General features: G+C 32.5%; 1 protein-coding gene across 13 annotated transcripts; it reads right to left on the bottom strand.

The window, feature by feature from the left end:
- Positions 1–8369: 8369 nt before the first annotated feature.
- LOC147071752 (pseudouridylate synthase TRUB2, mitochondrial) lies at positions 8370–20266 on the bottom strand. Of its 13 annotated transcripts, none has more exons than XR_015070591.1 (9): positions 20213–20266; positions 19142–19302; positions 18833–19024; positions 15594–15810; positions 13984–14120; positions 11822–12085; positions 11438–11527; positions 10769–11143; positions 8602–9440 (listed from the first exon to the last, which is right to left on the bottom strand). XR_015070591.1 is itself a non-coding variant. In XM_085946591.1 (7 exons), exons 2-6 carry the CDS (start codon positions 19263–19265, stop codon positions 11838–11840), a joined length of 918 nt encoding a protein of 305 aa, XP_085802717.1. In that variant the 5' UTR covers positions 19266–19302; positions 20213–20266; the 3' UTR covers positions 8602–10205; positions 11822–11837. The 13 variants fall into 13 exon arrangements, 7 of the variants coding, with proteins under 7 accessions (XP_085802716.1, XP_085802717.1, XP_085802718.1 ...); XR_015070592.1 differs by having other exon boundaries at positions 19142–19311; positions 20223–20266; XR_015070588.1 differs by having other exon boundaries at positions 11438–12085.
- Between the last annotated feature and the right edge of the window lie 204 nt (positions 20267–20470).

Below are 20470 nucleotides of genomic sequence, written 5' to 3'. Positions count from 1 at the left end.
GACATTATTTTTGGACAGATGTTTTATAACTTTTTCACTGGTTTTACCTATATAACTTAATCTACACCAATGATTAGCAATGACCGGTATGGTAGGTTCTATACCTTTATATAATAATTTAGATACTAATTTTATTTTCTTTTTTATTAAAAGTTTGTCTATAAGAGACTCCTCATAACCGTTGTTAATAGCAATTTGTTTAATCGTTGAAAGTTCGTTTTGAAAATTTGTTTCACTTAAGGGCACAGTTACAAGTCTATGTATATCTGAATGAAATGCGGCTAGTTTATATGCAGGTGGATGATTCGAGGAACTATGTATAATGCAATCCGAATATGTCGGTTTTCTATAAATGTTGAACTCATGTATGTTCTTTTCTATGTTAATATTTAGGTCTAGAAAATTAATTTTCTTAACACCTACTTCTAATGTAAATTTAATATTATCATCTAGTGAATTTAAAAACTTATGGAATTTGGTCAGTTGTCTATCTGTACCATTAAACAAACAAAGTATATCATCTACATACCGAAACCAATATATGATATCTCTGGTTTTAGTTTTGTTTTCGAATATAATAGATTCTAAAAAGTCCATATATAACTCTGCTAACAAAGGAGACAGACAATTTCCCATTGCCAGGCCTGAAATTTGTTTATAACATTTACCGTTAAATTGGAAATAATTTTGTTCTACACATATGTCTAAAATATTCATCAACTCCGAGATAATCACTGGATTCACACGGCGTTTAGTTAACATTTCATGAACAATATTTTTACATTTACCTACGGGTACATTAGTAAATAAACTGACTACGTCAAAAGAAATTAATTTGGAATTACTAGGAATATTACAATTATTATGATTATTTATTTTACTAATTAAATCTATCGAATTTTTGACGCTCAATTATCTCACTCAACTTTAATCTTCGGTCACTTAACACCATATCGTGGATTTTATTGATCATTTCTGGTGTAGTCACCTCTACAGGACGTCCTGAGCGTGGTTCATCCTTTGTTGATGTAGGACCTCGTTTAAATTCATTTAACCAGTTATAAATAGTTGCAAGTGAAGGAGCAGATATGCCGTGAACTAAATCCAACTCATTTTTTATTTCCTTTGCTGTTAACCCTTTTATATTAAAATGTTTAATAACAGCTCTAAACTCAATTTTCTCCATTTTCCATTTTTCCATTTTCCACAAGCAAATTTTTTTTTTAAATGTACGAGAAACACACAACAACCCGACCAATCTGATTGAAACTTCGCAGCATACTGAATCGGTAGTGCCGCTGCATGAAAACAAACCGCTTACAGTACTAGTCGCGCCACCTGTCGGCTTTTCTAAGGACTTATTGACCCACCCTCGTAGTTTAGATGCTTTGCATTTTAATGCCATCTCCGAGCTGTGGATTTATCAGTGAAAAAAGTGAAGTCAACTCGGGCACTATTATTTAAAGTTTGCCCAAGTGGATGTTGAGTGGTAGTTTTCCGCATATAAACAAAATACTGACAGATAGCTATGCGGAAAATATAATGCCAGAGCATAATATTGAAAAAAATAATGTATTTTTTTTTCGGGCAAAAAACAGAAAATAGTATTTAGGAATAGTTAAGTGTGACGTTTTTGTTTTTTAAGTTATGTTTGGTTTACATTACATTTATTATTCAATTATTTGTAGGTACTTGTGAAAAAACTATTTTGAAAATTGTAATTGATTAACTTTATATTCTTTGTTTGTGTTTTTTGTTCTGATATCGTATTATGTTGAAAAATTATTAACTAGTTATTCGATTTTTTGTCAGTAATATTGGGTAAAGTGGGTATTTACAATTTTTTCCCACAAAAAATGTCAATTTTTAACTGCATATTTCTTCAGTTTTAGTGCATATTTTATTGATTTTAAGTGCATACGTGCATGCATATAATCATGTTTTTTGTTGCATACAAATCCGGGCCCTAGTCATATTGAATGTGGATACCTAATAGTATACAATTTTATAGTACCAATTTTACCTACTGGAAATTTATACAGCTCTAATATTGGTAAATAGCTAGAATAGTATTGTATCGTTATTTAGTAATGCAGTTATTATTGAGAAATCATTCGCTGATTTTTTCACTCAATGAGTTGTATTCTCTCTTTTTTTACATCCGAGATTCCAAACCAAAAACTGATTCGTAATTGCTTTCAATCGATACAGAATATACTTAGAATTAAGAATATTAGAATTTTAGTTGTGTTTTTTATGAGGCGTAGAGTTATTAAACCCGCTCTAGAGACTTTTTTGAGTTATGAGTAAATCACGATAAACTGTTTTGGGCATATTATAGATGTAATTTTAGATGTTATATTTCTTCCATTACATACGGAAAAGTATATTAAAACGTCAAATCCAATGTACAATGCATTTTAATTATCCCAAGAGCGGTCTTTGTCAGTCGCTACCTGACAGATCGGCATTCGACGCGGAATTTTTTAAAAAGAGCGGTGTTTGATGCACAGTGGTACATTGTCGACAGGAGGTGATAGTTCAGTAGCGGTCCGTATTTATTTTATTTTTTATTAAATTACTATGTCTAGAAAATATTTTGTAGCTATTCTTACCTATTGGCAGCTGTATAATTTTCGCATTGCACCTATATATTTAGCTGTTATATTGGTATGTAATATATTTTTTTAAATAGTTGTAAATACTTGAAAATAAAATGCTTATTGTTGGTACAAATCATTAATATTTATTTAGAATAACAATAACACATTTAATAATATCAATAGCATAAATGAAAAAACCCAACGGAATTAAGTACTGGCCTTTACCTAACCAATCACCCCATTACCTGTGAACCAAATTCCATGAATGTGGGAAACCCACCATTACCTACCAACCTATTTATTAAATGTAAAAATAAAATGATAATATTTTTAAGCAATATTATTTATAATCTACTTAGGTATATTACATATTTTATAGCATTAAATTCAGAGAACCAAATCCGACAAATAAAAGTCTACTTTTTATATACAAATAGGTAATAGTAAACGTGGGATTTCTGAAATTTATTGCAAAAACGTATTATAAAAATAACGGCATTTCTACAAGATATCACAGCATTCCTAACTATATATTGAGGCGCTGAGTCGCTAAACTAGCTCCTGGTGATTTTTCGATAAAATTAGTTTTGAATGTACATATGTGCTCTATTGATAGATCTACCAACTTTTCCAGTTAAGAGTTTCAAATTTCGTTAAGAAATCAAAATGAATATTGACGTGAGTCGCCAAGCGCGCTCTTTGAAAAAATAACGAGTCGCTAAATTGTCTCTTCACAACCGACCAATCAGACGCCGCCATTCAAATGCTGATTTTAAACGTACTTTAAATTCTCTATACAATCGTGTCAAACTGGTCACGTGTATGTAGTGAGAAAGTCGTGATTTTGCTTCGTTTATTTGATTGTTTTTATTAATTAATAATGGATGTTTCATTAGTTACTGTAAGGGAATCTCAACCAGGAGAATCAAGAAAGCGTTTGAGAATGTCTGGAAATGTAATGCGTTATGCCAAGAAAAGTATGTATGCCGTAAATATTGAATATTAAGCGTGATGTAATTAAGATTTTTAAATAAAAGTTTTTAACATAATTTTAGTTTGTGTCAAAAAATATTATTATTAACATTATTTATGTATCACTTGACGACTTTCTAAGCGAATCCATAATTATGATGATTTGATCAACATAACCGCCAAAGGTCTTCATATATATTTACATATCTATATTAAATGCTGATAACCCGTGTATAGGTGTGGTTGGGCACTGCGCTACCCTAATTTGGTATATGCCATAGACCAACTCAGATAATTTCAATAAGTAATGGGAAATGACTTACATGTTGATATAATTAGTAATTACTTATAGGATTGCGTTTGGTTTAAAAACATACTTTTTGGGATGTATTTAATTAGTTAAAAGTAGACACATGTTTCGACTTACAACATCATCAAATTAGTTTTTTGGCTTTTCTCTAGTAAATACCGATTAAAATTAATTTTCGTTACCTACTTAATACTAAATAGTCACCATACAAGTTACGAAAAGAATTATTTCGAAAAATTTTGTATATGACAATAATTATCGTTTATTCGAAATCAAATTTTGAGTTAACGAGATTATACTGTACTAATATTTTAATTAATCAACTTATTTTCAATAATCCCCAGAAATCACTTATTCTTTTATTTTGTATACTTCTGTAATTTCTTGCTTGTTGCTCATTAATAAACAACAATTCATTATTCCGAAAAAATGCTTTTTTTATGTATTTCACTTTAAAAGCTAAATAGATGCAATGTAAAAAAGATCTACCAGCTAGTAGGTAAGTATGGCTACAAAATATTTGTTTGGCAAAATAAATTCTAAAATAATATCTATATTGATTGAAATAAATACGGGCCACTACTGAGCTGTCATTTCCGGCCGACCATGTTCCCGCAAGTGCCAAATTCGACTCTTTGACATGGAATGTCAAAATGTGAGTAACAAATTTTGCTCCTTGCGACAGCGAGTGACTCAAGTCCGCTCTCCGGACAATTAAAATGCATTTATTTGGAATATTGCCGCATATAAATTGAATTTGAGGTTTTATTTTACTTTTAATATTAACCTGGAAGATACAAAACCACTTAAATTACACATAAAGTTAACACACTGTCCATAACAGTTTTTCGTGATTTACTCAAATCTCAAAAAACCCTCAGGAGCCATTTTAGCGACTCAGCGCCTATCTTTATTACAACTAAGCTAATCTACAAGTATGATAACCAGTGATGCCAACCGTACTATAATTATAGTACAATACTATAATTTTGATTTCGCGAAAAATGTAAAATACTATAATTTTACGCCAATTATACCAAAATACTATAATTTTAAAGGATTCAAGATGAAAAATGTTCCTGTACTATATATTTTTTAGAAATACTATAATTTTTACGCCTTTGTACTATAATCAGCATATAAAAATATGGCAACACTGATGATAATATATTAACAAACCTAGGTAATTGAATTAAAATTCATTATCATTCATATTAACGAATGATACAATTTTATGACGAAAACAACTTGTCCGGTGTAGATAATGATTATCTTTTTTTATCAGGAGAGATGCAAAAAAAATAACCTAACGTAACATAACCTACCTACTAAATCTATCATTTGTATAATAAAAATTATCAAACAAAAAGCATCTCCCCGACAGAAAATAAATTTTCCTTTAATAATTATATTTTTGACACAAACCAAATAATGTTAAAAACGTGTACTTGAGCTTCTTATGATAGTTTATTATACCATACAGAATATTAAATATAAATGACAACAAAAAAAACACGTGAAACTTCAAAATAATTATGAGATACCACTGAATTATTCATAACAATACAGCAAAATACAGTCAATTTTTAAATACGTTTCTTGGCGTAACAGGTTATATTTCCACGCAGCTGGATTTCTCAAACGCTTCCTGGATTGTCCTAGTTGAAATTCCGTCACACGAACTATGGAAACATTCATTATTAAAAATAGTAAAATAGTCAGAACAAAATTACGACCTTCCTCACTTAACGTTTTGACGGTTTGTACGGAGATTAAAGCTTTCGTGAAGAATCATGATTTAAATCGCGGCGTCTGATTGGCCGGTTACGCAGAGAGGGTTTTACCAGAACAAATTTATTTTCAGAGCGGGTGTAGTCCGTCACCTCGATATCTATTTTGATTTTTTGAAGAAACAGAGAGGAATTTAAAACTCTCACCTAGAACAGAAGATAGATCTTACGAAAGAGCTCCTGCGTACATTCAAAACTATTTTTTTTGAAAAATCGCCTAGAGCGGGTTTTGTAACTCTACGCCTCGCCTCATATACAGGCGGTCCTCGACTTTCATAGATAATTGGTTCCTGAAAATGTGCACGAATGTTGAAGTCGTACAAAAGTAGAGCAATGTAAAAAGAAACATCAAAAAGCGTATTTTAAAATATTTATCGGAAGAGACTGCATACAGGTTTTGCATTATCGACAAAAATCTAAATTTGAAGAAATGTACAAAAGTAGAGTAAATGAAAAATTTGAACCGCCTGTATATGTCCTTTAGCAGGTTGAAGTGCTTCAAAGTGTAGTTATTAGCAACAATTTGCGCGAATCATAGATGGATCGATCATTCAATGGAGCACTCACCCTAGTAAATGTAATGTGAGTACGAATACCACTAGAACCAACATTTTTTAAGGTTTTTTTTAGTAGGTACGTTTCTGAGGTTTTCCAGAATTTGTAAAATTAGGATACATCATAGTGTTTTTCTTTTTAAAGATCATGGACATATTACATAATTTTTGTAGGTACATTAAAAGTTTCAAGACATCGATCTGACGGTTGATTAAGAGTTTGATGACCATTTATCTGGTATCACTAAAACCAATATATCGTGGGTATTCTGCGAAAAAGCACTAAGTCAAAAATTTTCTGTTTTGACTTAATGATGAGGTAATCTAATTAAGAGTACACTCTATAGTCTACAAAAACACACACAGTCATATCTATAAAACTGTCGAAGATAATTTATGTTATAAGTCAAAAAGACATACATCTATTCAGAGAAAAAGCACTAAATGGACTTAGTGCATTTGCTTCTCTCATTCTCAGGCTTTATTCACAAAATTCTGCGTGCGAAACTGCACTAAGTCATACTCAAAGCAATATCGCAGAAAGGAATTTGTCTTTTATATATATAAAAAAAGTTAAGACCGTCCAAACTTTCAAACTCGATTATCTCAAAACTAGTATTTTTGACTTAATGCTTATTCGCAGAATACCCACGATATGTATTATAATATTATATGGTACAAAATTTAAAAATAAATTGCAAAGAAGAGTCAATATTGTTACATAATTAAACTGATATGTATTTTTGTTTTTTTATTTACAGGTGTTATTGGGAATATATGTCATTATTCTCTCCTTTGTCGGTGCATTTATACTATCAGTATTTATCGAATACCCAGTAGCAAAATTAGTAAAAATATTTACTGAATCAAAAACAAGACCTTCCCTGAAATTAAAATCATAATAAAGAAATGAAGTAAACAGCTACCTCGGTGACCTCTAAAAAATATCAAATTTAACCTGGCACAACCTTCAAGATAGATTTAACATTAATTTATATTATAATTTATTATAATTGATGTTTCAAGATATTTTTATAATTTATTTCTTGTATTGTAGTGAATTATTTACTAAATATATTACTATCTATTGACTGAAAACTTTCAAACATCATTGTACTGCTTCATTTTATCTCATACATGCAATACCTACTTACTGTGTCATATCCATTGAACTTTTTCTACTGCAATAGAATATAGAAAATTATGTTCTTATTTTAACATGGAAAATATATTGACAATGTCCTGTGCACTAATTTATTCAACACTACATCGCCGATCATGTCTATCCCCCTTTGCCATTTCAACATAATTGTGCGACGTATGAACCATGGACACCACTTTCAACCCAAAGGGTCACTAAAAACATGGTTAAAATCTGTGTCCATCATTCCAAATTAAAGTCTGTGTCCATCCAGATCTTTTCATTTAAGTTTTTTAAAGCCATAAAAAAATGCAAATTGAATAAGTGACCACATACAAAAAAATACATGAACATCTATAACCTGCATAATAATATGATGGCTACGATTTCATGGTGCCATGTAGTGTATAACAGTGCTCCGCAACCTTTTCTCACCCACGGAACACCAACGGCATCCCAGAATTCCACGGCAAATGTATAAACCAAAATTAGGTACATTAACTACTTATGTTTTTTTATTTAATAAATAATTAAATATACATAACATACGAGGAAAATCTAAATTTACATATTTTCATGTATGTGCATTATCAATATAATATATTATGTATTTACTGATTTAATTAATATAACATAATTATTATACAATAATAACTAATTAATGTGATACCTGAGTTTGTTTCAATGATCGTAAAATATTATATTTGGCTTGATATTTGAAAGAGCAACCCGAAATTCTTGTCAAGATCCTTTAAGCACTTTAAGCAATGCTTTTAAAAACTTTGCTGACATAGATGTCGTAGAAAATGGGACCTTAACCGCGATAGCCTTGTCGGGAATCCAAGGATATTCTTTATTAACCGAAATCCAGAAAACATCCAATGGAACATCAGCAAATTTCAGTTTTAGCGTCCCGTCGTTCCTCAATACAACAGCAAATTTCTTTTGCAGCAGAGTTAAATATTTTGAGCCAGATCTAATATCAATTGCTTGTTTTTTGGTCTGGTAAGTCTTTTGGTACATTTGCAGAGATCCTTCTGCCAAAGTTCGAGTTTATTTTTGAATCCTTCAGATTTATCGGAGCATGTCAATATATTTTCATTCCGATCTTGCATTTTTTTTTATTAAGTTCTTTCAGGTGCTAAAATATATTATCAGCCATGTACGCAACTTTGGCTATTAAGTAAGTATTGTATAAATAATACAAAATTATTTGTGTTTTTTTTTTTTTGAAGCAATGTACCGCGGCACACCTAGCATCGTCTTGCCACCGTGTGATATTATATCACATCATATCAATTCGGGGTTTGTCAAATTAAAATCAGATGAAATTGAAATCAATAATCATCTCCTACAATATCCAGGATCACAACTCATAGACTTCAATGCTATAGGGAGTTTATTTTTTACTTTTTGTAATACAACACTTGATGGTGAATCCAGAACATTTTTAGTATTGTTGAAAATAAGGTAGAGCCAGAGAAAATTGATATCCTATGCATTGAATTCTATGTAAATAAAAATCAAACCTTGGACTTTGGCTATATACTGAAGTGCTATCATTTGTGATCGTGCATATAAATTTGTATTCTAAAATTGAATAATGATAGTGCATTGTATAACAACTTTTCTAACTATGCAGTAACACTTAACTAGGCAGGTCATTTTGATCTCAGTGCAGTCGTGACAAATAATTCTCTAAACACAGACATGTGATGTTTTCTACAAATGGATTTGCAATGCGAATCGCAGCATAGTCATTAGCCTTAGTAACCATTTTTCAGCTTTACTCTCATATACTTAGACTCCTGCTCTATGAAGAAGGTTTTCTACAGCATCTTTGCATGATCATAATTTCCATTATGTTGGTAGGTGAATTATTATAAATGAATACATATTATGTAGTTTCCACACCGATATATTATTAAATGGAGAAACAATAAAATTACAAAACATGGAAACTTTATATTTTATTCGACTGATTTACAGGAGTATAAAATTATTTTACTCATCCTCTAGGTCTAGAGATTTATTAAATTCATATCAATCAATAGGCTGAGGATTCAAAGAGTACAAGTGACACAAGTAAATACTATATTAAAAGTAGTATTCACATCGCCATATATGTATATACCAATTGAGACTCTTGCCTCTCCGCAAATCTCATGGATAGAGCACACATAAGATGACAAGGCGTGGTGAAGTCAATAAATGAATTGACAACGTGTTGAAATATTACACAGCTCCCTAAGCACCACAGGGCGGTACAAGTGGCGTGCTGCCAGCACAGGCATAATTTTGACTGGCATAACGATTCAACCAAAATACTACATATTCAAATTTCCATAGCACACTGACGTGTGATGGGGATAAAGGAGCAGAAGGTTTGCACGGATCACTGTTTGCCTGCCACTAGAAGCGTGCTGAACAGGCATTTTGAACAAAATAAATGAAACAACCATTTTTATGTTTACCCATTATTTAAGTATACCTAATCGCAGACGACGCAGTTGGAGTATGCAGACGACACAGTCGTGTTTGACTCGACGATCGAAAGGTTGGAGGTAACCGTGAACAGGCTAGCCGCGAACTCGATGCGTGTGTGTCTTCATCTTAATGCCGCTAAGACCAAATCCATGTGCAGTGCTGCATGCATCGATGCCGAAACTCCTCTTCGGGTTTCTGGTCTGCCCGTCGAGCTGGTGTCCAGATTCAAATACTTGGGTGCCACGGTTGCCGATGATGGTGGTATTTCTAGTGAGCTTGGAATCCGCATGGGTGTGGCGGGCTCTGCGTTCAACCAACTTGGAGTCGCATGGAGGTCAAGGCTGTATTCTGTGAGGACCAAATGTCGTTCGTTTAACGCGTGCGTGCTACCTGTGCTCCTGTATGGCTGTGAGACATGGCATCTTACTAAGCTTCAAGAGTCTCGGCATTTGAGCTTTGAGAATCGATGTCTCCGCCGAATCTTAGGGGTACATTGGTACGACCGCGTTACAAACACCCGAGTTCGTGAGCAGACACAACAGCCTTCGGTGATAGAAGTTATCATGAAGAGACGATTTACGTGGCTGGGACATGTATTCCGGATGTCGCCAAAGAGTGCGGCACTTCGTACCCTTGTGGCACAGCCTCAAGGATTCCGTCGCCGTGGTCGGCCCTCCCTCAACCTGCAGAGAAGCTACAAAAGCGACCTACGTGCTGCAGGTCTGACATGGCGGGAGGCGCAGGAGTTGGCGATGGACCGAGGGAAGTGGCGCCAACTTGTGCTTGCCCTATGCCCCAATGTTGGGACGTGACAGGGTGAAAGAAGAAGAAGAAGAATCAATTAGGATGTGACCCAAAACTATAAACTTCGATGGTAGTGCTAGTTGTTGCTTATACTTTGAATGCAATATTATTGCAAACTGTCTGTAGAAAATGATGATTGTTCCATATTGAAATAAATGGTATCGAAATATGCAATCGAAAATCTTCATTTATTGCGAACAGCTTACCACATTTCATTTGAAAATAATAAATAACTAGCACTACCATCATAATTTGCAATTCAGTGCCATGGTCTGTATATAGTATAACCTTGGGTGGATTAATACGTTAAAAAGAGAAAGCATGTTGTGGTTAATTTCAGGTACCATTTCTATCAGTTTATATCTTCATTTGGTGACATTATGCGTAAAACAGATTTCAAACATGTAATATAAATGTAGGTAACTGCTTTGTATGAAGTTATAAGCATTTCATTCCTAACATGTGATTACACTCCATTGGGTCTATTCTATACTTATCGAACACTAAAGTGATAAATAGTATCAAACTTAGGGTAGGTTTGTATCAAAATATTAGCACTTATTGTAACAATTACACGAAATTGGTTTTTATTGTTGCAATAAGTGCGATATTTTAACAGCAGCAAGATAGGTGCTGTTAAAATATAGCACTTATTGCAACAATAAAAACCATTTTCGTGTAATTGTTACAATAAGTGCTAATATTTTGATACAAACCTACCCTAAGTTTGATAATATTTATCACTTTAGCGGTCGATAAGTATAGAATAGACCCACTAGAAGTCTTGTGTAGATACAAATATGTTCATGTTATTTTCATGGCAATCTAATTTGAATATTTTGGTCCGACTTGTCGTCCTTTATACACTAAAAATATAAACACAACAGAATGTCATAATTTTAAATTAAATAACACGTAGGGATAATGAATCATTTAATATGAAGCCTTCATTACTTGCAGGATGTTGAAAACTATTATTGTAGAGTTTACAATTGCATACATAACTTTGTACTAGATTTACTCAACTTGGTCAAAGGTGCACTTGTATTCCTTCAATCCCCCTCCTTAATGATATGATTTATAAATTAATCACCAATAAAATGATTTATAACTCTGACTAAATCACCTCATACTTTTTACATCTACAAATTTATTATTACCTACAGGAATCCACAACTACACCAATGCTGCTGATGTTTGTTTTAGTAATTCTTTATTCTCATCCAATATTTGCCAATTTTTCTCAATAGAATCCAGAATATGTGGTAATTTCCAATGTTTTCTGAGCAGAGCATCTTCTATGGAGAACTTCCCGTGTCGAATGCACTGAGCCCCCGTACAATGCGCAACTGTTTTTAACTGCATGCCTACATCATGAATTATTGTAAAGAGATACATTTCATATTCATTAACAGCCTGGATTTCTGTAACAATAAAACGAAAACATTATAAATGATCAAAGGGTTTAAAAACATGGATCAATATCAACAAAAATCACTATAATCAAGAATTTACTAGTAAAAGTCAATTCTTGTATCAAGATTGTTACTACTTATGCCAACTTTTTTTTAACGGGATCCAATTAAATACATAGGTACCGTAAAACCCCCTAACTTCGCCAAGTGTCCCTAACTTCACCTAAATCAATTAAACACTAAAAACTCATGTTTTTACTATCGCACCACTTTAAGCCACTAAGGCGATTTTAAAGATAATATTCGTCCTGTCACCACACAATTTTCAAACCGCCATTATTTTCGCAGTGTTTGTGTTAAAGATCTACCATCATAAGTTGGCAGCCGGTCGAATTTGAAACTAAAATTGTCTATCGAGGATAAATTTGTTACAAATGCCATTTAATTTTACAACATGTTTCTCGAATTATGGATTGCATAATATTTGTACAGAAATCTACTACCAATAAAAAATTATAAATTACCATTTTTTAGTTAGTTATGGTAATATTCTCAATGTCATACTAGCGCCCTCGCTGAAATGCCAATTTATGATGGTAGATCTATAGTACCGTTTTATCGAGTCCGGTTTGAAGAGATTTTTTCGGAATACCTCTGAACTTTTGCTGATTTCTACGAATCTTGTAGAGGTAGGTTCTTCATATTTTTAATATAATATAGTGATATAGTCTGCTTGCCAAATTTGTGATTTCCGATATTTATAATAAAACATCAATTATTTGAGTATGCAATGTCAGGCTATGTTTTGTGAACTACTTGTTCCTACACTTCCCCTGGCTTTAGGGTTGTCACAAATAAACGATTTTCTTGAAATAAATGTGTTTTTTTTATTTTTATGGTTTTTAGACTAAAAACTATTCATCACTTTGAATCACCAGTTAACAATTTTTCTCATATTTCCTTTATTAAAAATTTACTACGTAAATCAATACATAAAAATGATACTATAATGTTTTGGGTTTTGGCAGCCCTAGCGTAAATTGGTAGGTTCTATGAAACAGTCATTGAAGTGATTCCTATCTTCGCCAACGTAGATATTTCTTTAAAATATGTCAAATTGTCTCTAGCATAAGACCTAAATTTGCTTAACGTCATTTTTTAATAGATTTCGTGAGTATCCATAGACATTAATTTTTTAGTGGACCTACTAAAACACATTAGGCGAAGTTAGGGAATCGTGCCGTAACTTCGTCTATATAAAAAATAGTGATTTATTGTATTATTTAGTATGAAAAGGGTGTTACTTCAATATAAATAATAATAAACACTATCATTGTGCATTACATAAGGTCTATAAGACTTCATATTGGTGGATATTGTGGTGGCAAAACGACTTTCTGTTAAAAACCCGGGCGAAGTTAGGGGGTTTGACGGTACAAAAACTTTACCTGATGACTCAATTTTTCTCAAAAAGACTTTCTATTCATATTATTTTCAAAATTATAGTATTCAGAACAGTCACAAAAAAACGGTATAAGGAGAACCATTTCGAAAACTTATCTATTATAATTAATTATTAAATTTTAAGGTGGCCAGGGGTGGTGGGATGAACAAAATCTAACAGGTGCCAATTTCTTCCGAATTTACTCCACTTTATAATATATTCTTATACATGGCTCTTCATTGCTTCACACAAAGAGTATAAGATATAAGGAATTTTGTTGATTATATTGAACGCATCCATAAAATCAATGAAGGTGATCTATATTTGTGACAGATGTAATTATGAAAAAACACCACAAATTTATTTAGTATTCAACACAAAACATGGACCTCTTACTAAAGATGAATCTTAAGCTGGATATAAATTTAGACCATCATCATTATTTTATGCTACCACCACCTACCGAGCGTGAAGTTTGGTGGCTCAAATGTCACACATTTGATACCGTATAACACTGGCATTTTCCCATCAGGCGGCCGAATTACACCCATCGTGGCCAATTTGTAAGCTGCTTGAGACTCCATATTGACTCCGGCCATCCTATATTCAAAATGTTTAAATAATTAGAAAAAAAATATGTTACATATTGATACCCAATTTCCATAGGGAAACAACTCAAAATCTTAAAATTTTGATGTAGAAAGGTATTTTCTTTATAATTCAACAAAACATAAAACTAAAATTTCTTCAACAGGTCATAAAATCAAGTAACCTTTCTGGGATTAATTATTAATTCAATTATAAACGGGAATGTCTGGGTTGATTATTTGTTAAACTGTAAAATTTCATTGTCTATTGCTACGTTTATTTGAACTAAATAACAAATAAACACAATTACTTTAAAAAATCAAGGCTTTAACATGAAAATGAGAATTTGTGCAAAATTTTCACACGCCATTATCTTGGAACAAGGTATTTTGAGTTGTTTACTTATAAAAATTCGGTATTGATTCATTATTACATAGGTACATAATACTATGTTCATATATTTTTAGGCTAAATTTCTAAATATGAAAATAAATTTGAATGATATGAATTGAATGATAAAGGTCATAGATTGTAATCAGTATATTTGGAATTATCTTAGTCTTAGAATGTGTCAACTGTGCCGATTTTCTGAATAATAAACTGTCCAATGTTCGTCGGAGCTATTTCAGATTTGAATCCACTGAGATTTTGAATACAATTTTCTAAAGAATACATTTTTTCTATGCACATACAACAATTTCACTAATAGTTTTAGACGCGAGTTGGCAAGACAGAAAATAATCTTGAGACTCGATAATCTTGTTTTTTAAACTGAAAGAACTCATTAAAAATAGCAAGCATTGAAATAAGTTTGTACCCTGTACGGCAGTGGCGAAGGGTGGAGGTAGGCTGTTAAGATTCGCTTTAAATAGTGCACACTAAACTTTGTTGATCATATGTATTTGTTTTTATTGAACTAAGACTACAATTTACAGATGGTGTTAGTTAGTTTATAAAAATCAATTAAGCCCTGCCTAAACGAAAACATAATAGTTTTGGTCTAATTTGGGCGATACAACAAAATTGTACACACGTTTTCATTCATAGTTATTTGTTTTCGTTGGATTAAAAATACATATTACACATATTTTTGGTTAATTTTTTTATTTCATTAAGCCCTGCCTAAACCAAACTATAATAAATAAAAATATTATTCTATCTATAAAATATTCAATTGCATGTATGATTTAATTGTATAATTTTAGATATTTTATAGATAGACATGTATTTTTTGACTATTATCTATTATGGCTTGGTTTCTCAGGGTTTAATTGAATTTTAAAAACTAACCAACACTTTCTGTAAATTGTAGTCTAATTTCAATGAAAACAAATATGTATGTCTGAAAAAGTTTAATGTGCACTATTTATGGCGGATCTTAACAGCCTACCTCCACCCTTCGCCACTGCTGTACGGTACACCTGTTTTCAGCAGCCTCAGGATGGCATTGGATTATTCCTCGATTATGTAACTTGCAATACTCACTCATACATCTTCCTCTGATGTATTGCCTGCATGTAAGCGACCACCTTATCAACTTTTTCTCGGGTCACATGTCTATAACTTGCTTTTTCACAAACTTTTCCATACTTATGATAAGTGTCTGTCGCAGAGCCAAATTTTCCGTGTACTTTGTATGAGCGTATAACACGAGACTGGTTAATTCTGTAAGTCAACGATGTGCCATTGTTTAGACCCAGTACTGGAAAGTAATTTACACAGTCAGAGTTTTAATTCATTGATCTTTTAGTGATAGTGCAGATTTATTTAAATAAATTGTACAAATTGAATTCAGTAAAATGAAAGTGGTTCTAGTGTTACAATTTAATAGTGGATAAAGTATTAAAAATAAAATTATAATTTACGTATTGAATTGTTTGATATTTCTGATACAAAGTGAAATCACTGGAGATTTCAATATGTTCATATAACAGTGACAAGTACTCGATACTAAATGGTTATTTAACGTTTACCTTGACTTTAAATACTAAAGTTTACTAAACATAATACATAGGCACTCAGTAATCCGGCGTTCACCAATCCAGCACGTCCAATAGTCCGGCATTTTGCAACTCAGCTCCCCTGCCTCTATAATCCGGCAGGTTTCACATTAAACTGCCGGATTACAGAGCGGAGAGCCGTTCGCTGGGCAGTTCGGTGCCCGACCTTGACAGATTATGTATAATTTCCTATAGAAATCCAATAATCGGGCATTTCCGACAATTCGGCATAGGTGAAAAAATATGGGTGCCGGATTAACGAGCGCCTACTGTAGGTACAATATCAATTATACGAATTTTCGATCATCTGAATTTCTATTGGATCTTCACTTCCATATTATTATAAAAATTAAGGATAAAATAAAAATAACAGAGAATCATGAAATTTACAAAAATTTCAACATTAGTTTATAAATTATCATGAATAGATAAAACACTATTTAAAAGATTGGATTGAATTTGTTGTTCATTTGGATATTTTTAATTCAAGCAAAATATAGAATAAATTACCTACTGATCACTGTCTGGATGTATATTGCTATTCTATTCGTTTATTAGAAACATTTACCTCTGTCCAATAAACAATCTTTGCCACTGTCATAATCTAAGATAAGTAGTAATTAAAATAATAATATTATGGTCCACTGAATAAAAAATAAAACAAAATAACAATTCTAATTTTATCTGACATGGTATTCTTGATATATTGAATGTAAATAAAATATTATTTCTAATACATATGTTTCTGAAAACGCCTACGATCTCGTGGGTCCAAGGCTCGAATCCTGGGTCTGGCAAATACACATATTGTTTTTCAATGTGAGTTCGGAGTCAGAGTATGGACCTAATAACATCCATTTCTTGTAAAAACAAAAATCTTTAATAGAAACCTCCATCCGTGGTGGCCCATATAATCTTCTTAAGACTTGACATAGTCTTAAAAAAAATCGTTTCTGAAGTGATGGGACATTGGTTTACAAAAAGTTAAAACATATGGTGCTTTTTGCTGGTTCTCCGTCGTCGTTATCTGTCAGTCGCCATTTTGGAATTCAGCTATCTTTTTGTCATCGAATTATAGTACGCGGTCCAAGACATTATAGCATTTCGGCAAAAATTATAGGACGTGTTGAAAATGTAAGTTTTTTGTTTGTCACATAAACATAACGGAGAATTCGAGAAATTCCGATGCCCTGCTTTATTAAAACACCTCTTACGACCGAAAAATGCTAACACCGGCCGCCGTCATTAACTGTCACGTTATTTTTTTAGAGTATTCAACGCAAGACTACGTCCATAGACTAATATCGCACACTGAGATCTTATATTATTTATATTATATAGATCAGTGCTCCGCAACCGGTGTGCTGCAGCACACTGGTGTGCCGTGAGACGATGCTAGGTGTGCCGCGGTGCAATAGCCAAATTTTCGTACATGGCTGGTAATATATTTGAGCACCTGCATGAACTTAATAAAACAATGCAAGGTCAGAATGAAAATATATTGACGTGCTCTGATAAATTAGAAGTCAAAAATAAAATGGAACTTTGGCAGAAGGAGTTAAGACAAGGATTTCTACAAATGTTCCAAAGGAACTACCAAACTACCATTGAAAACAAGCAATTAATTTTGGATCCGTCTCAAAAACATTTAACTTTGCTGCAAAAGAAATTTCATCAGTACTTTCATACAATAAATGCGACAGGATACGAAACTCTTTTGTAACCAATGCCGAAAATTCTATAGAAGCGCTTTTCCTATAAATTCGAGAGGAATTAGTTGAATTGATAAACGACGGGACGCTAAAACTGAAGTTCGCCGATGTTCCATTGGCTATTTTCTGGATTTCGGTTAATAAAAAATATCCTCGGATTTCCGACAAAGCTATCGCAGTTCAGCTCCCATTTTCGAGTCAAAAAAAGTCGCCTGCGGCCCATTTTACTACCCTAGTTAGTATTAATATTTTAAAACATGTGATTGTAGGACACAATTTATTATTATTGTATCAATACTCGACAAATAATTATTCCTAACCCGACAACTAACCATAATAAATATTAATACAATCCATACAAAAAATCGCTAAACATAAAATCAATACCATTAATTTTACCTCGAACACTATTTGAAAAACACTATTTTAGAGTATCACACTGTCTTTAACCTTAGCGATAGGTAGGGGGGCCCGTCAAAGATCTTGGGCTGGGGTCCCCCTTCAGGATGTGGAGTCCATGTTTTGGTGTATAAATTGTTTTACGTGTGGTGTGCCGCGGAATTCTGGGAAGACCTTTGGTGTGCCATGGGTTGGAAAAGGTTGCAGAGCACTGATATAGATTATACTTACTACGTCCCTCGCTTCACGTCATTACGATTTGCTGTGATTGTAGTACGAACATCTTACGGAACTTTAAACATCGACAATATAGACAACTTTTAAACGCAATGAAATAAGCAATGGGGAATATTCACACAACCGGCGAATTCAATTAATTCCATTTTTCAAAATTGTGGTATTTTTGACGTACTATACATTTTTAATAGTACGCGGACAAAAATGTTACTTTTTTAATAGTACGCGTACGAAATGTACTATAACTATAGTTCGGTTGGCAACACTGCGCTCACTGACAGATGACAACGAGCGGTGGAGGAGAACCGGTAAAAAGACCCAAACATATAAAGAGAATGTGGAACCATAACAATAAAATTAAGAATTGTATAATTACAAAATACTCCACTGGTGTGTTTCCCCAAAAACGTTCCATAACTGGATTTGAAATCCTGTATTTGATATCGAGGACCAACGACTAGAGTGTGATCAGATAAATCTTCAACTAACTGCACTTGCATCGGAGCATTAGTAGCACCTGCTATCTGAACCATTTCTTTAGGTGGCCTCACTTTCAGTCCATTTAAGCCTGGAAGCAAATAAAACGTAGGTTGTGAAGAAGCATGCACGATGCATACTTTGCAATGTCAAAATAAATGGTGGACTATATAATTCAGTTTTGATGCATTGTATTTTCCACACTAACCTTCACAAATGCTTGCTATAATTGTCTCCCGAGTTTGTTTCACGCTAACATCTGCAGGCTTGTATACACATATGAGGCCATTTAAAGCCTTCCATGCTTTTCGTGCATCTTTTAATACCTCCATTATCAATTTATTAGTTTTTGCCGTTTTATTAAGGAAACTTGGAGCCCTATGCACAATCGTCTGTCATAATTACAACAAAATTACAACAAAACACTATGCAGAAAGCATTTCATAGTTATGATCGAGTTGTCTATGGTCCACCAAATCTGCAATAGTTTCGTTCTGTTTTTCTATTGAAAATATTACCATATATAAAAATTCTCTTTTTCATAATTTAGGTAAATTATTTTGTAATTGTTAAACGATGACAAAAATATGAAAAATATACAAAATAAATTCAATAACTATAAATACACAATTAATATTTAATAAAAATGATTAAATGTCTCCGCAATTAGTGAATAATATAAGTTATTTTTTGACCATGTTTTTCCCGATACGGTAACACTTGCCGTTGAAATGTCAGATTTTGTCATTTACAATTATTACAAATATATGCCATGATGTGAATAATTATATGGAGTGATTAAAACTAATATTACCATGTTGGTGTGTAGGTAACTAAGTACTTATATATTTCAACTACCTATCTATTGGTTTAATATTACATAAATATCTAAATCTGAATAAGAAAAGTTAATTCATAATTCATTGATACTGACATTTCAATTCGATAATCGGTTTTACTAAATTAAGACATGTACAGAATCAAGAAAATAAGGGAAAATGTGTCGTATTAAATGTCACGGATATTTAATAGTTGTTCAATACCCATATTGAGATCAATTGTTAAATGAATTTGAGTGTATTGGCCGTTTTAAAGCCACGTCAATTTATTTTGACAGCAGCTGTCAGTGGTAAATGGCAATACGGAAGGGGGGCAAGGGGGCGAAAAGTAGTCTATGGTTAAGGATTCCTTATATCTATAATCTATAGTTAACAGATGGATTTCGGCTACTTACAATTTTTACTGTTATTTTATGGTAAGTACGAATTGAGCATCGGGCTCTTGTTGACTAAAATAGTGTCATTGACAGTTGACTTTAGGGTTATGTTTATATGATTCAAAGACAAAGACAGAGTACAGAGTATAGATTTATTATCTATGGTAGTACGTCGTCTATGGTATAGCTATAGATAATAATATTTTTTTCTGGTGTTTATGCTTGTGTAAACACAATAATAGGTAGGTAGGTAGGTACTATTTTCCAATGCATATTGTTATTTACGATTTTTTAAATTTAGAGTATTAATAAATCAACGTG

Source organism: Rhyacophila brunnea, unplaced genomic scaffold (genome assembly GCF_057557595.1).
Source record: "Rhyacophila brunnea isolate RB1 unplaced genomic scaffold, BYU_Rbru_1.0 scaffold_2, whole genome shotgun sequence".
Classification (NCBI taxonomy): Eukaryota; Metazoa; Arthropoda; class Insecta; order Trichoptera; family Rhyacophilidae; genus Rhyacophila; species Rhyacophila brunnea.
This window is presented reverse-complemented; position numbering and strand designations above follow the sequence as displayed.

Coding starts and splice junctions, on each gene's coding strand:
- LOC147071752 (XM_085946586.1), bottom strand. CDS start 19,265: ATGGAGGTATTAAAAGATGCACGAAAAGCATGGAAGGCTTTAAATGGC. Junction 15,811..18,832: donor ACACACCAGTGGAGTATTTT/GTAATTATACAA, acceptor ATTACTTTCCAG/TACTGGGTCTAAACAATGGC. Junction 14,121..15,593: donor CATCAGAGGAAGATGTATGA/GTGAGTATTGCA, acceptor TTTTGAATATAG/GATGGCCGGAGTCAATATGG.